Below are 18,320 nucleotides of genomic sequence, written 5' to 3' on the forward strand. Positions count from 1 at the left end.
CATTGAGTCTATCCAACGCTAATGGCCAATTGATCTTAAGCTCCTATTATGGTATAATATCCTAGGCGCAAGGCAGAGCTGCTAGATGAGTCCATAAAGCACCAACAGCCAATCTATATCCAACAGTAGAGATATAAGGCATTTCTGCCATTAAGTCTATCCAATGCTAATGGCCAATCGATCTTAAGCTCCTATCATGGTATAACATCCTAGGCGCAAGGCAGAGCTGCTAGATGAGTCTATAAAGCACTAACAGCCAATCTATATCCAATAGTAGAGATATGAGGCATTTCTGCCGTTAAGTCTATCCAACACTAATGGCCAATTGATCTTAAGCTCCTATTATGGTATAACATCTAGGTGCAAGGTAGAGCTGCTAGATGAGTCTATAAAGCACTAACAGCCAATCTATATCCAACAGCAGAGATATGAGGCATTTCTGCCGTTAAGTCCATATACATCCCTCAGGAGCTGAGATACCAGGTCTACATCTAATTAAGTACTACCCACTAATCTATAAACATTCCCTATAGTAATATGACACGTGAAGGCTCATTTATAGTTATACTAGCTACTAAGGCAGATTTAATTAGCAGCAGTCATAAGTCCAGGGCTTAGTCTTTAGAAGATATAAATCCCTTAAGAAACGCCAGGTCTTATGCCATGCTTAAATCTCTTCCTTGGCCCTTTTCCACTTCTTGCAAACATGTCTTTCAACTATAGTTTAAGAGAATATCTAATTATCCTAGATACTAATAATAAATCTTCTGAGATCATCTATATTTCTATTAACCACACCCTTTTAACCGGTATTAAACAGTCTGAGATTGCGTGGGAAGGTCTAATGGTCCATGACCCACTTAAAGAAGACCAAATATCTAGTTTAGATAAAGGTATATCTATTATTTAATAATCTGGAAAAAAATACTGATATTTCCTAGAGGAATTTACTATAATTAAATGCTGCCAAAGGTATATTAACTTAGCTTAACTAAGATATAGAGTAGTACTAATTCTTTCTATAGACCTCCTCTGCAAGATATGTCACAAGAACACTGTTAATCTAGTACTTAGCTATAGCCATTTGTTTTGCACCTCCTGTCTCCATCAAGAATTTTTGGCGGCGTTGTTGCGATAATGTCATGGCTGTATCTTTACAACCTTTTCACATATATATGGTGGAAGCTCCGTTCACTGTCCTATTTGCCAAGGAACTCTATATAAAAAGGCCTTATAAAAAAGCAGTCCGGAAATAGAAAGATGAGTCTTAATATATTTTCTCTATATGGCTCCTCACCTCAAGCGCGCAGGCTATGATGTCTATGTTCATGCTATTACACCTGTTCACTTTGTTTAGATTAAGTAGTAGCATAGGTTATATTGACATTTAATTATGAGATCCCAGTCCTTTATTGACTCGCCGATTAAAGTATGCTAACTCTAAGTTATAGATATCTTGGTGCTATAATTATTAGTATATTAAATAAATTATTATAAATTAGTTATATACTCTTTTAATAATATCTTTATCTTCATTAATTGGTCGAATTACTTCATCAATACTAATTATAGTCTCTTTGGTGAGATTGTCCAGCCATTTGTCAACAACCTCTTTTTCCTAGGACCTATAATGTCTAAAGCCATGCTTTTTATAGAGCTCTGAGAGCTTTGCTCAGATAGCTACTATCTTCTGATAAAAGCCCCTTTAAGCTAACAATTTAATAAGAACCTAATGGTAAATGCCCTCTAAAGCAAAGTATATAATAACTGCTACTTCTTCTGCTCGCCACTTAAAGCCACCCATAATTGTAATAAATATAGGTATAGAACAGTAGAAAAGTGGAAACCTCTAGAGGTAAACTATAGTGATAAGGTAACTATTTCTTCTACTTATAGTATATATATTTAAACCCATATCTATGTGCCCACATCTGAGTGCCTATATCTATTTTATATTTATGCTTAGATGCAGCTCAAATATCCAGGCCTAAGCTATATATAGATGTAAGCTAAGGGACGTACACCCTACATAGACGTACGATTATAGAACTTCTTGGCTCTTATCTAATATCCTTAGGCCTCTACTTAGTGGCCGAAGACATTATGGGTCTTCCATAAAAGGAAAGGCGTGGTGAGTCCTCGCTTATGCTATTATGGCTAAGAAGAGTTAGGCTTAACTTTCGCATAAGAAAGATAAACTAAAAGCTACTTATCTATCTTCTTCTTACTTTTGCTTGCTGCTCTACTCCCCTCTACTCCCCCTCTACTTCTCTACCTTTCTAAGAGTGTTCTCATCTTTATTAAAAATGCCTTTAAAGAAGCTCACTAAAGGAAGGCTTCTTAAGTTGCTTTAAAAGGAGTTAGACATATTTAATAAAGATAATCATCCACTTCTTGGCTATTAAATAGATTGGCTGCAGTCATTTTTAACCCTGCTTAAAGAATAATCTATATTATTGGGCCTTAAATTAGCACAGATATTTCTCCGAAATCGGGCCCAAAATGTGTTGATTGACATATTCCATTGTTTGGGACCTGAAGTTTTTATATTATATACTGTTTCTATAAGCTTGGCAGCACTGGGCAGAGCAGAGTCAAAATAAGTGCTTTTATTGCTAGAAAGATGGTGGAAGTCATGCTCTAGTTGTCTATAAGGCTTGGCTATAAAGGTAAATAAAGTTTATAATGAGGACTTTAGATGCAAATACTCTCTAGGTTTAGCAACACTTCTTAATTGAATCATAAAAATGTGTCACTAAACTAAGGTATTGCAGATTAACCACCCGCTATCATTATTAGGTTCATATTTAGAGAACTGCTAGGCTTTCTTTAAAGGATAAAACAGTCCACTAATGAGCTGCAAATAATATGCCCTATACTTGGTTCACCTGCTCCCTCAATCTTAATCGATTTTAATACTGCCATAGAGAAGAGCGCTAAAGCCGAATTGTCTTTGCGTGCCAGCAAGGCACTAATTTAATACCTTAGATGAAAAGATTTACCTTAAGAACTGAAAGCATTAGATTGAGGGTTCTTAATAGAACCTACAAGTCTCTTTAGGCTTAATTATAAGTAATAATATGCCCTGCCCTTGCTTTGGACTAGTAACCATATTTATGATAGGAGTTGTATTAACCCGGACAGCGCCCCAATCCCCTAATTGCTAGATAAGAATAGCTAGAATAGATAGCTCTAAACACTCTAGATTTTTGCTAGCGGTCTATTTATCATCTAGTGTTATATCTTCTTTCACCTATAATGCCTTAGTAAATGTGTTTTAATACATATATGTTCTCATATCTTACTACCTTATCTCACACTTTTTTAATAAGCTATTATCTATCATTGGCGATGTCACCGACAGTAATCACCTTGCTTCTTTCAGCCATAAAATACATCCTTCTTTATGCGTCGTCGACCTGGGGTTCGGGGTTGCAACTTGCAGACTTGAAAAGGATAATAAGGCGGAATGAGATAGATGGTCAGGACATAAATAGGGGATAGGATAAGGAATTCAATGTCATGACACCCTTAACTACCTTAAAGAAAGTAGTATTAGATAAAAATTATTTGTTAATTAGGAATATATTAATATATACTTACATTAAATTCCTAAAAGGCTTATGTAATAGTTCTAAATAAAGCTCTATTTGGGCATTCAACCTGCTAAAAGAGTGTAGTGCCCCGCGCCAAGATATTTTACATAATTACCTAGAAATTTTATGTCATATAATTATATTTAGTGTAATAAATGGAAGAGTAACTAAGCCTTAATCTAATCTTCTCTGCTCTACTTTACTCTTATAGATTTCCCTAATGCTCTGCTATGCTCCCTTATACTCTCCTCTTCCCTACTCCTCTATTTATCCTCTGGCGCTCTAACCCTCTCTATTCTTTTATGCTCTCCTCTGCTCTAGACTGTTCCTAGCTGCTCTAGCCTCCATATTCATTGTATTGATATATTCGTTACGCGAATAAAAAAGGACTTTGTAGAATATATATTCTATGGATAGTAGCAATAATAGCGGTAATGTTAAATTTATAAAGAAATTTAGACGGCAGAATTAAAAATCTGTAGGATCTCTCTACTTCTAAGATAAGTAAATTTAAGCCTCACAATAACTATAAAGATGCCAGCCTTATCTAGATATCACTATAACTTAGCATAGATTAGTATACTCTGACATTATATTCCCTCTCTCTCACCTCATTTAATATGTCTCTTAAGAGATGTTCAGTTGCCTCGCAAGTATCTTTTCATCATTTTGGAGATATATTAGGAGGCAACTAGGTGAAAGAAGTGCTCAAGAGGATAAGGTCAGTATTATACTTAACATCTAAGCTAATGAGTCTGATTTTTCTTAGATAGTTTTTGTTGATGCGGTATTACAAACCGCTGAACCAGCTGGCCTTTTTATATATTACTGGCGCAATGGTTCCTATTGGTGCTGTTCTTAGTCCAATTTTAAGATAGAGTTTAGGCACTTAGGAAGAGCTGCAGTCTATAGAGCTAGATAGAAATAAATAGAACTAGACCGTGCTGCCGAGTTGCAGCGCAATGGCCTATTACTTAAAGCTCACTTAGCTAAACTACGAAAAAAAGCTAGGAATAGGGCCATTTAAGAGACAAGTGCTATTGATTGGAGCTGAGTAATAAGAAAGGATGGCCACTATTATTAGAATGTAAGCTTTATAAATGCGGCTGTTTTCATTTTCATTTCTCTATGTATTTTACGCCAGGTTGGAGCTGAATTCTTTTAAGTGGTAAACTATAGCAGGAAGCTAGTAAGCTAATCCTTAAATAATGTCTGCTTGCCATATTTGCTGCTTAGGGTAAATTAAGTTAGACTTTATTCAGTACAGGGGTAGCAGAGTTGCCAGAGCTAGATAGACCTATATAGAACTATATCATACTTTAGGGTTAATTTGCAAAGCCAATTAAACAAATCATAAAAGGAAACCAGAAAGAGATTGGATCTAAGATAAGACAGGCATATTTGCCACGGTTAGATTGGCGCGCAAAGAAACTGGATATTCAATATGTATCCTAATCCTTTGAGCTGGATTAAAGCCGGTCCCCCTTTCTTTATTTTCTATAGTATATATAGGAACACAAATCTATCATTGCTAAGCATTGGTCTCCTATTTTAAAAAAAACCTGCCAGATATTATTTGAGGAATGCAGTATAAGTCTATATAGAAGAGCATTATATATCTTACTGATACCAGTTCTAGGGTATCATAAGAAAGAAGCTACCCATGTGCATGGTGCATATGATACAACTAGCGTAAAGAAACCTGGAGCACCGCCTCCTTTGCCAAAATAAATAATCTACAGGTTAGTATTAAATCCTAATTTATATCTTCTAGGCTAATTCTCTACTTATAGTGGTTAAAAGGTCTGCCTCATGGCTCACTTCCTCTCTTTTATTTTCTCTGAGATCTAGCTAGCTTATATTGTTCTGCTTCTTCCAGTCTTAAACCATGTAACTGGTATATAGTGTGATAATAGATAGATACTTAACTATAGAAGCTGGAGAGGTAGTCACCCTGTCTGCCTGATATGCATATATCTAAATGTTAGATCCAGTAGCTTCATGCTGGCTATACAGAGCTAATTTCTACATCATCTAGTACCTTTTACTTTATAATCTATATTATATACACCTAGTTTTTTATACCTACAATGAGACCCGGTGTAGCTAGTGATCTAGACCATGCCTATAATGGCTTTATGTATACTCTAGAATTGACTAAGGTGCATAATGCAGCGCGTCGTCCAGCATTATCTATACTAGGAATTAGTACTTAGGATAGTGTTTAGTTTCTTTGCCGGGATAGCTAGGGTATTACGCCCCTAAGTTGCCCTAACATAAACTGGCACCCTTCCCTCTAATATGACCATTACTTTTCAGAGTGAATCTATTTCTTAATTTCTTTTTTAACACTTCTTATTTATATATGTCTGCCGATACTTGGCCCTTAGAGATTCTATATAAGCTGTCATGAAGAGCAGAGATTTAGTGCTCTCTTATAAGAGATCTATAAGTGACCCACACTACTTCCCTAGCTCCTCTTATGAACAGGTAAGATAGCTAGACTTATCTTATAGATACTTATAATAAAAATCTCTAGCAGGCGCATAAATACTACCAGCCTTCACTCCTTAACATCCAGCACTATATTATTCTCTTTAATAATAGTAATAGGAAGCCAAGTTACAATGCGTCCCTCTTAATGTGAGAACACGCAGCCAGTATCATCACACCAGACGTTAAAAGCCGCTTTATTAATAGTATTAACCTTATATATGGCTTAGAGTAGCTAAGTAAGCAAAACTCCCCCATTCTTACCTTACTCTTCTCTAATAAAAGGAGGCTTCTCTGAAGGTCTTAAAACTCTAAATGCTATATTAAACAGCAACTATGCAGCTAAGCGCTGTAAGCTATCTAGAGAGCATACCCCGTCCAGTGGTAAGACATATTATAAAGACTCTAGGATGCTTAAGATAGAAGTTAGTGACTCTAATTGACTCCTTACCTTCTATATGGATGGGTTAAAACGCATTTAGCAGTTTAACTGCCGTAATCTTATAAGGGCGTTCATAAATTTTATTGAGCTAAATAAACGGGTTAAGCACCCTTATAGTGGTGGGAAAAAGAAAAACCTAGAGTTAACTAAACCGAAATGGTGGCCTGTGGGCATCAGGCACAGGGAGCCAGACCATCTCAGTAAGGGAGGTAAGCTGGTACATCTAACTTTTACTAAATATTTACTAATAGAATAGAGTATATCTCCTTACTCCTACATCTTATTCGCAACCCAGTTAACAATATCACGTCGGCCCAGCTGCAAATGGTTTTATTTAATTAAAAGCATATACTGGAGGAAAAGGACCTTATAGGGCGCCCTAATAATAAGTCATCTTACAATATTGTGATGGAGATGCTCTAGGTGAGGGAGTATAAGGAAAGATATAAGCGCAAAGAAATTAGTATATTCTATTACTTCTTCACCTAGTTACTCAATTCACCATCTCCCCTAATAACACTAATGGTCTCGTGGTTATAGCTTTAGACTTCTTAGTTTCCATTCATGACCATGGGATTAAAGTAGCCAATACTATTAATAAGACTATAGAGGGCGCGCGCAAATCAGTTCTGCTTTTACATGCCATCACTAAACCTAATCCCAGTTCGCGAGTATCTTTGGCTCTAAATAATAATTAGCTAACCACTATCCCCGGGTCTGCAAACGTAGTCCCCATAATAGATGAAGATTAGCCATATCATATAATAGCCAATACTGCTAGAATCACCGCAGACACCTTTTCCCTATAATAGTAAGGCCCATTTACATTAATAGATATTATTTAACCTGGTCTATACTATTAGATACAACCGGTCTCTTTGTCTAACACCTATTTAGATCACTAATATATTATGGTTCCAGCCTTCGCTGTAGCGGCGGTCAATCCTCATTACTACCCTTTTAAACCCTCTCTATTTCCAATACACATAGATCAGCCTTAATATATATCTAGTCCAACAATAATAGATATGCCTTATTATATAGGCTTATTAGGCTATTTATACCTTACTGACAGCCTTCTGCTGCCTTAAAGTATATAGGCCGTCAGAGCAAATTGCAAGCATATTGATATATATTTATAGTTTAAACCCTATATGAGGCGTTCTATAATCTTAACTGGTCATTTGCTTATTTCTTAAGTACTGTTATATTAATTATTTAATTTTAAATTTTTGATGTTTCCTAAGTCCTGGTTTTACTTTATTAATTATAAGTGTCAGAATTAGTATGCATTTTATTTTTTTAGAGCCTTAATGATCGCGCTGGATATATAAGTGCGGGGCTGATGTTGCAATGTGAGGCCAATTTTAAAAAATATAGTATAGTTATAGTATAATATACCCTGGCAGCACCATCGATGTCCAGCTTATAAGATTATAAGTGACCAGGAGAGCGGGGCGTAGATTAACGGGGTTGTCTTAGTAACAGCTAGATTAATTTAATAGGTGGTCCTCTATTGAGACACTATAAGCCCTATATTAGTAAACTAGCGCCGTGTCCTATGCTTTCTAGGATTAGGATTAATTAGTATATTCCTCTCCTACAACTACCAACAGGGCAATCAAAAATCTAAAACTAGGGACCTTAGACTCAACTCCTATAATCTAAGATGGCTAAGCTTAACTCATCTCAAATAAAATCAACTTCTATGGGTTATTTACTTGGCTAGAAAACATGTTGCAACACTAACCGATGACCTGAACCTAGGTCTTCAATAGGAACAGCTCTAAGGGATATGAGATTAAATCCCCTAGTAATATATAGGGAGACATTGGCCAGCTGCATAGTGCCTTCTTCCTAGTGATTAATGGAAATGTAGGGAGTAGTGGATCAATGAACAGCCGCCATATTATTAAAGGCCTTTAGGTATCTTATGAGGGCACAGGGTCGGCAGATAGAGGGTTTATCATGAATAGGGATATAGACCGCGAAGCTTTTCTCACCCTATATAATAGACATAACTCACTAAAGTAAGACGCTCTTATTGTTGAACTGCAATACTCTATGTATTTTCTTTAGGGACGTGTCGGTCCAAATTTGACATATAGACATATGCCACTAAATTATGCTTTTTAATAGTCTTTTATTTCTCTAAGTTACAACAGCTCTGTAGGCTAAAATCACTCATAGCGGATTTATGTTATACTAACTGGTTAAGTCGCCCACTTTATATCACTGCCCCCTGATACCTAGAGATGCGCCTAAAGGTTGGGACTTATAGTCTATAAGTTTAGTTTAGTCTAGCTAATACTTTAGTATAGTCATTTTATTCTTATCTAAATATAGTCCCTATAGAAAGCGCAAATATCACTGGGAACACTTTTATTCTGACCTATCATTTTCTAATAATATATATTAGAACACTTTGCCCTTAAGGCATTAAAAGCCTCCACTATATATTTATGAGGCTTTTAAAAGACTGGAGGAAGATATAAATCCTACTCCTATTTAGAGACATAAAGCTCCTAAATATTCCCGCCCCTCTTTATGATCACAGACTTAGGAGATTTTTGGCTAATCTGATGAATGACAGAAGAAAGAGCCTTTTTATCTTTTATAACTAGTATTAAATATAGTAAATAATACTTTTGCTTGGTTTAAAGGGACATTATATAATATAGTATCTATATTCTATTTATAAAGCTATTAGTAACTAAAACAGATTAACAGAAGGTGAATAAACCCAATTGTTATTTTTAAGTAAATAGATAAAAGAGGTATAGACATATACACTAAAGCTTAGGGATCTCAATAATAATTATAGTACTTAAAAAAGTAGAGGGATAGACAGGTTTTTATATCTTAATCTTTTTAAAAAGCCTAGGCTGAGCTTGGCTGAACCACTACTAGCAAACCCCTATAACTATGGAAGATCTAACCTTGGCGTTTATATAAAGTAATGAGCTCTATATAGCTAACTTAAAGCTACTGGATCTAGCTAGTGAGCAGTCTATTATATACTCTAGATACACCTCCCTTAATTCTGACACTACTTACTTATTACTTCTTAAGTAGATTTATAATAATATCTATGATTTCCTCCTCCTATAGCCTCATCTCATAATCAACTAGCTCATTGCCCTGAATTATGTCACTAAGTTTTATTAAACTTCTACCTAAGTTAGATAGACTATTTTTATTAAATGGGACTTCCTGATGTAGCTTAATAAAAGTAAGCCAGCAGTTATTAAAGCCTCTCTATATCTTTAGCCAGATTTAATAGGTATCTTTAAAATTGTATAATAATCCTAACATTATTAGCTAGTGATCTAATTGAAAATTTAAAGATATACCTAATCCTTCTCATTCTATAATTAGTTAAGTAGAAACTTATAATAGTGGGTCATAAGCTTCATCTAGCTCTCTTTTCCAAATATAATTATATATCTTTTTAAGCATATTATCTAGTTCTTTTTTAGTGTTTAAGAGCAGAATTACTGGGCCTGATAAGGTAGATATAGTGTAGTTTGGCTTACTTTTCAAGACGAAGGATTTTTATAAGAATGATATCTAACAAATAAACATTAATTTAGAGGTAGACAGGTCTGATATATATAGAAGAGGGTGATGAAGTGCCGAGCTAGGCCACACCGATTTTCAATCCTAATCATATAATACTTGACTAATAAGAAATATACTCAGCAAGCTATTACGGACCTATGGCCCTATATTTGCAACTATTAAATTGATATAGGATTTAATAAGCAGGTGATCCTCGCTTCGCTCGGCCTACTTAAAGAAGCCTAATATAGTATTAATTACTAATTCTAATTTAATATTAATTAGATGCTTAATAAGATGCTCAATTAGATGCTTAATTCTGCTGGCACAGGAATCAATGCAGGAATCAATATAGGGATCACCTAGAGAATTAATATATAACAGAGAGTAAAGAGTAAAGAGTAAAGTCAAGTAAAGGAAAGGCTATTATATTATTTGCAAAAAAAATTAACCACCATAGTGATAAGATAGATAAAAGAAATACCAAGAAAACCAGCCATGACTCTGTAGGGAATAAAGCTAAAAGCTTGCCATTACTTGCTGTTGTTCAGTGCTTATAGAGAGAGAAGGATAGACTAGAAAATAGATTATAGGCCTAGATAAATGCATTTAAGACTAATATAAGATGTAGTTATGGTTAAAGAGGGGGTGAAGCTTTCTGAGTGAAGGAATGATTTTTCCTGATGATCTAATACCATAGAGGATTACATTTATTGAGAAATAGTTGTAGAGAAAGCAAAGCCTCTATAATTAAGGGTTAGAATACAACCATAAACAAAGTACTGGTTAGGCTCATAAGTATCAGGTTAGTAAGCCTTAAATGCATACTAGGAAGCACCATAATTTCCTTGGCCAGATAAGAAAGAGTGTCCTAGTGGGCTTAAAGATCCCTCCACCCCCGCCCTTTGTTGAAATTCTTTAGATTATATTAGGTAAGGAGGGCTACATGATCTGACGCTACAAGTCTGCGAAGATTATCTAGGAATAGTGTTGTAGTTAGGAAGGGTGAATAACTAATATAGTTCTTTAGGTTCTAACAGTGAAACCGCACTGAAAGAACTTTAAGGATCTAAAGAAGCTCTACTAATGGCTTCCCTGAATTTAATAATAACTAAAGAGGTTATATAATTAAAGAAAGATCTAAGTAAAAGGAGATATATTAAGACTCTAATGAGCATTAGTAGGCATGTATAATAAATGGCTTAACTAAAGGGTACATTAATGCCTTAGGTAACCTATAAGTATTTCTAATAATAGTTAAAGGAGGGGGGGCTTACTATTTCTTAAGCCTATTAGTGGCTGAATTTGCCTCTTTGGTGATAGATCTCTTTAGTAAGGATATTCTGATGTTCGCGTAGAGATACTATATATTTAGAGTCATACCTAAGTGCAGAATGTACGCAGTTAATAAATTTAATATTATATAACTAAGAAGTAATAATTATATTTAGCAATGCATAATTTGTAGGAGTAGGAGTTTTAAAGAGAGGCTGTTGAGGAGGTAACTAAAGGTGAAAAAGAAGAAAACCCTTAATAAGTGTAATACTTAAGGTGTCATTCTTCTGATAGATATCCTTTATCTTATGGGTCCAGTTAGGGGTTTTAGAGATCTATAAATGTTGCATTTTAATCTTTAATTAATCACCAAAAAAACTATCTCTGTTGTCCTTTCTTAGTGCTTTTAGGAGGAAACACATTATGACCATAATCATGAGGGATTAAGAAATAATATATTCTAAGAAGAAGGGCTCTATATAGTTAATAGATGATTAAGTAGGTAGTCTAGCAAAGTGAGGAAATCATAATAGATTATTTATAAATAATATCATATACAGAGTACTTTATCATAGCTATAATGGATGTTACCTTTAGAGGTGAAGTTATCTAACTGTGGCCACTACTTATAGATCTGTTCTAGCGCTCTATAATCCAATAGAAAAGTAGTGTTGTATTAACACCCTGTTATTGGACATTTGAGATCCACTCATCCTGACAGTCAGGATAAGTGGATCTGTTCTAGCGCTCTATAATCCAATAGGAAAGTAGTGTTGTATTAACACCCTATTATTGGACATTTGAGATCCACTCATCTTAACTGTCAGGATGAGTGGATCTGTTCTAGCGCTCTATAATCTAATAAGAAGGTTCTAACTCTAGGCCTGTGATGTATTGGATATGAGAGGTCTGGAGGTTAAACCCCACACTGCTAGGTATACCTAGGTACCTACCTAAGGTATCTACTCTGTACTGAGGTAGGTAGGTAGTTACTTGAGGTACCCAATAGGTTACTAGAATGCCGCGATAGACGCGTATGAAATTATCTTTAGTTTCCACTAGGTTAGCAGGGCGATAGATGACATAATATAACTAGGGGGCTAGAGTGACTACACTGCAGGTTCCTTAATAATAATGTATTAAGTAGTCTAGTATCCTGACGCTCGACACCTTACATGAGTGCCTTAAGTACTAAGGTAGGTTACTTTATAGAATAGTATCTTCTTCTTTAATCTTACTGATCTTGTTAACTGGTTATAATGAGCACTATTGAGGAGATTCTTAACGCTGCAAAAATTTTAACTTAAATATTATATTTATAATATAAGCTACTTTAGATTTGTGAGCCTCTTTAATCTGTTTATGATGCTTTACAAAAAGTCCTTAGTCCTCTATATTCTAGTATATATGTAATTAAAGCCTCTCCTACAATCCATGCCTCTCCTGCAATTAAACCTGTGATTGAAGCCTCTCCTATAATCCATGCCTCTCCTATAATTGAACCTGCGATTAAAGCCTCTCCTGCGATTGAACCTGTAATTGAAGCCTCTCCTACAACCCATGCCTCTCCTGTGATTGAACCTGCGATTAAAGCCTCTCCTATGATCCATGCCTCTTCTGCGATTGAGCCTGCGATTAAAGCCTCTCCTGTGATCTATGCCTCTCCTGTGATTGAACCTGCAATTAAAGCCTCTCCTATGATCCATGCCTCTCCTATGATTGAACCTGCGATTGAAGCCTCTCCTGCGATTAAACCTACAATTGAAGCCTCTCCTACAATCTATGCCTCTCCTGCGATTAAACCTACGATTGAAGCCTCTCCTGCGATCCATGCCTCTCCTGCGATTGAGCCTGCGATTGAAGCCTCTCCTGCGATCCATGCCTCTCCTATGATTGAACCTGCAATTGAAGCCTCTCCTGCGATCCATGCCTCTCCTGCGATCCATGCCTCTCCTGCGATTGAACCTGCGATTGAAGCCTCTCCTGCGATCCATGCCTCTCCTGCGATTGAACCTGCAATTGAAGCCTCTCCTACAATCCATGCCTCTCCTGCGATTGAACCTGCGATTGAAGCCTCTCCTGCGATCTATGCCTCTCCTGCGATTGAGCCTGCAATTAAAGCCTCTCCTGTGATCCATGCCTCTCCTGTGATTGAGCCTGCAATTAAAGCCTCTCCTGCGATCTATGCCTCTCCTATGATTGAGCCTGTAATTAATGCCTCTCCTGCGATCTATGCCTCTCCTGCGATTAAACCTGCAATTGAAGCCTCTCCTACAATCCATGCCTCTCCTATAATTGAACCTATGATTGAAGTCTCTCCCGCGATTGAAGCCTCTCCTATGATCAATTCCTCTACTATGATTGAACCTGTGATTGAAGCCTCACCCGCGATCAACAATATTATAGAGAAGCTAAAATCTAGTAAGAGAGTAATAATTAAGACCATTATAAATGACCTAAAGGTTGTTATAAACTTAAATAATTTGTAAAGGGAAGACCCACATGTTGCAGACCTTATTATAGCTAAATAGTCTATATTAAGTTTTAAGACAAAATTATGAGCTGTTATAAGCGCCATAAACATTATAGTTAATTACACGCTGAATAATTTAAAGTTAAAAGTTGAATGCCTGGCCTCCAATTAAAATAGCTTAACCAATCCAGAAATAACATATTAAGACTATGTATATTTAAAGTCGTGTTTTACTAACCGAAAAAAGGCTATAAATGCTCTTGATCATAGTGTTAAATATATTATGTTTATTATAATATACCTTAAGTAAGGCAAATTCTCCCATGAAATTTTCTTAAAATGTGCTTTTATCATTTTGCTATGCTTCATGTGGCGAGGTTTTATATGCTTACTTTATGATTATTATTAAAAGCTAGCTTATAAAATAAAGGCATCTAAATTCCCTAGTATTATTAGAGAGAAGGATAAGTGGTTTTAAGAGCTGTTAGATCTTAATAATAGTATGTCTCACCTCCTTTATGTACGTAGTTCTAATGTTATTAGTGCGAGTTAAAGAGATTTTTAAGGAGCATAAGAATTAAAAAAGGAAGTTAGATGATAATAATGAGCATGGTCAGAGTAAACACCCACAATTATAGCCTCTAGGGCAATATTTCTTATACTTTAATCTTAAGAGAACCTCTAAGATTACTCTACCCCCAGATGATATATTACTTTTTTATGGCTACTAATACCAGCCCTCAGGGCAACCGCCCTTTAATCACATGCTTCTTAAGGTCCCTTCTACAGACTTTAAAAATTATTTATATCTTAAACCTAAGACTACTGCATAGCCCGAAAGTTCTACGCTATATAAGTACAACTTAGATTTACTCATTGACCAGGATAGATTTTTTAATTAGTTTCTATTAATAAAAAGGTAAATAGGCTATTAACATATGTTTTTAGTACCTTTTATTAGTTTTATAGAAAGTATATCTATCTTCCCTCTTACTATGTAATCCTCTTTAATGCATTGAGGTTCTCTAGTTCATAGTTTTTTAAGATGCTGGGGTGGTGGATTTCTGTAATAAAGGTCCGGACATCCTTTCAATGGGATCAGAATCAAGCTATCCTTTGTAGGGTTCCATAGATTGGCACCTATTTTAATATAAGTGACTCAACACAAATCGACCTAGGGACTAATTAATAATAGTGAAGTATAGCTAAATAGCTGTAATACTGACTATTATGCCAGAACTTTCTAATTCTCTTCTTAATCTTTCTAGTTCCTGCGAAAGCTCTTTACTGGCGTACTCCTATCTATCGCCGTCTGTTACCCTCTCATACTGGCCATTCTTAATCAGTGTTTTTAAACATTCAAGAATATTTAAAACACTTTTAGTGTGAAAACTATCTATAAAGTATAGTTAGACTTCAGAATTCCATCATAAGCATAGTAGAGGAAAGATTTTAAAGGAGGGGTAATAGTGGGGGAGGTTTAGGCACGCCGCACGGAGCCTAAAGTCACATGATAATTAAATAATCTTACCTTATTCTATTTAACATCTTATAGTGAGGTTTAAGTCCTGAGACCTACTCTTAAGCTGATCTTATTTATATGCAAAAATCTTAAAGTAAATTAAAGTAGAATAATTCTTTATACTTTTCTTCTAAGACTTTTTTTCTCCTCTTATTTTCTGCTTGCTGCTGCCCCTTAGAACCCTACAAAAAAAAAATCCATTAAAATCAAACAAATTTGAAAATGCAAATGTGGTTCTTAATAATATTATGGAAGAAGTATGTAGAGTTTAAAGAAAGTATTTTTAACTTAAGACCTATAGCTTAAGAGCAAGATTAATATTAATCTTTATAGTAATAAATTAGTATTTAGTCTATTAATGTCCCCTATTCTTAAACCTTAAAACTTACTCTTTTTATCATGTCCTTCCTACTCACAGTGAGTCTTATAATAGTACTCTATTATATTATTATCTTTTTTGGTATTTTTTATCTAGCCCGGACTCCTTATTTAAGAATAAGAAAAAACCTTTAAGGACAGAACAAAAAGTGAGCTCTATATGTACATGTATTATATTAAATCTTGCTAAAATATAAAAGGCCATAGACTATATATATGAGGAAGTACAACAGCTAGATATATTATAGTCCTTTAACATGACTAATAATAATGACAATAATAATAAGGATAATAATGAGGATAATAATGAGGATAATAATGAGGACAATAATAAGGACAATAGTATAGCCTCTAACTAGTAAACTAATATCCCTTTAGTGATTAAAACCCTTATCACTAATTAGTACACAATTAAAGCCCTGAGGAGAATCCCCATTCCTGCACAAGTATAGATCTAGTATAGGCACTATATAAGATACCTTTTAATGTTTGCAGAAGGGCACTGGTCTTAATATTAGTTTTATTTTGGGATCTTTCTAAATATCATGCTAAAGGCACACTACTATAAATTCTATCCCCCTGCGCCTGCTCCTCCTCCTGCTCCTCCTCCTGCCGAATCTAATATAGACTAGAAAAAGATGATGAATATGGCGGATTTGGTCTTTAGATAGGATGTAGTAGATGCTAAATTAGACAATTTAATAATAACAGCAGGTTAGTGTCCTACAGTTACTGATCACTATATTTATATCTAATATATTAGTATTATAATTAGAGTTCCAGAAGCTTTAAGAGTATAGGTGCTCTATAACAACACTAAAAGAGATCTGAATTTCACTAGTGAAGGATAAGTATGACCAAGCCAGCAATAAATATTATAACTAGTATAAATATTATAGCTTTTTAAGGTCTCTTAAATATTTTTTCTTATAGTTAGACCTTTATTAAATATTAGAGGTGTCTGCCTACTTAGGCTTAGCGCTATCCTACTTGCCTTTTCTCTCTCGCCTGTGCGCATCCTAGATTACTATCACTATCACTATTATTATTATCTATCTACATATATCTCTTCCGCTTTCTCCAGGCCATCCGTTGCCTGACATTAAATGATTCAGCAATGTACCCTTCTTATTCTACTCTAGGCTATTCTCTACTTTAATATAAATAGAGAAAGCTTACATTCTGCTTATGGGGGAGCTGGGATAATTTACTTAGGGCCCTTTTCAGTAAGATTACTCAGGGAGATGAGGAATACTATTTATAAGGCCTAAAATAAAAGGCCTTCTACAGCATCAATTATAGATATATTTAAGTCTTTATTAGTAGTTAGCCATGTCTTAGTGCCTTGCTTGCTGCTTTTAGGCCACGCCCTTAACTGCGCCTTTTCTTTTTTATCTGCACGGCCGAGACCTCTCTAATTAGAGGTGGTTATTTCTAGTGTGACGGCGCAGGTATGTTGCTGTAGTTGACTAGTGTATTACTAATCTAAATTTTATTATGCTTAAGGGGAGTGATTACTGATTATTTAATACTAGAGGATAAATATATATAGTAGAAGTAATAAGGTGTCTAATTAATTAACCTGATCTAGATCATATCTAACACTGCGGCATTTTTGTTATTGGTTTTAGTAGTGGATATGATATATTATATCTAGATGCTCGCTAGGGATGTCGCAGCTGACTGGTTTATTACTAATCCAAATTTTCTTATACTTAAAAGGAGTGATTGCCGATTATTTAATACTAGGGGATAAAATAAATATATACAGCAGAAGCGACAAGGCGTTTAATTAACTAACTCAATCTAGATTATATCTAATAATATGATATTTTTGCTATTAGTATTGACAGTGGACATGATATATTGCATCTAAATATTGGCTAGGGCTGTTAGGGTTACCTAAGGTGGTAAAAGTCCGCAGGCGTAGTAGTGACAGTTTTAGGAATATAATAAGAAGCTTAAAGGATAGCTTAAAGGGTTAAAAAGGTAAAGAATGCCGCAGTTAGAATCTAAGTAAGTCCTTAAAGTAATATTAGGCAAAAGCACATAATAAAAAATAGTAGGGAGTAAAACCTAATGTGATGATATCATGTTAAGTTAAAAATACTCTAGTTAAACAGCTTATAAATTACCTAAAGAGGGGAAGATGAGGGGGCAGTATAGTGGATATAGCGGCTAAGATAAAATAAAGGAAGGCAGAAGAAAAGGAGAGGAAAGTGAAAAGTAGAACATAAAGATGCATCGTTATTTTAAGGTAGGCAGCTTAAGTTTATAGAGTAGACATTAAGATTAAGACATGTAAGACGCGCTTTCCCCTAATAGGAACACTATACTATATTAAGTAATTCACCGTCCCCTCAGAGTACGGAGTACCTAATACTTACGCTGTACTCGCTAATGCGAGTTCTTGAGATGTCTGCTAATCCCTTTATATGATACTCTGTAGTACTTTGTGTACTAAGAACCTAGGTGATTATAATTACACCTTAGTATACTACATACTACATAGTATTTATGTATTAGTTACTATCATTAATACCTCATAACTATCTTTTATTTACATAAAACCTGTGCTAC

General features: G+C 35.0%; 1 protein-coding gene across 1 annotated transcript; it reads left to right on the plus strand.

Annotated features, from left to right (window-relative positions):
* Positions 1-12,542: 12,542 nt before the first annotated feature.
* Positions 12,543-13,856, plus strand: ASPZODRAFT_142760 (hypothetical protein; the record flags this gene model as incomplete). Its single annotated transcript, XM_022724880.1, has 3 exons — positions 12,543-12,563; positions 12,705-12,708; positions 12,787-13,856. The coding sequence occupies 3 exons, from the start codon at positions 12,543-12,545 to the stop codon at positions 13,854-13,856; spliced, it is 1,095 nt and encodes a 364-aa protein (XP_022580643.1).
* Between the last annotated feature and the right edge of the window lie 4,464 nt (positions 13,857-18,320).

Source organism: Penicilliopsis zonata (genome assembly GCF_001890105.1).
Source record: "Penicilliopsis zonata CBS 506.65 unplaced genomic scaffold ASPZOscaffold_8, whole genome shotgun sequence".
Lineage (NCBI taxonomy): Eukaryota > Fungi > Ascomycota > Eurotiomycetes > Eurotiales > Aspergillaceae > Penicilliopsis > Penicilliopsis zonata.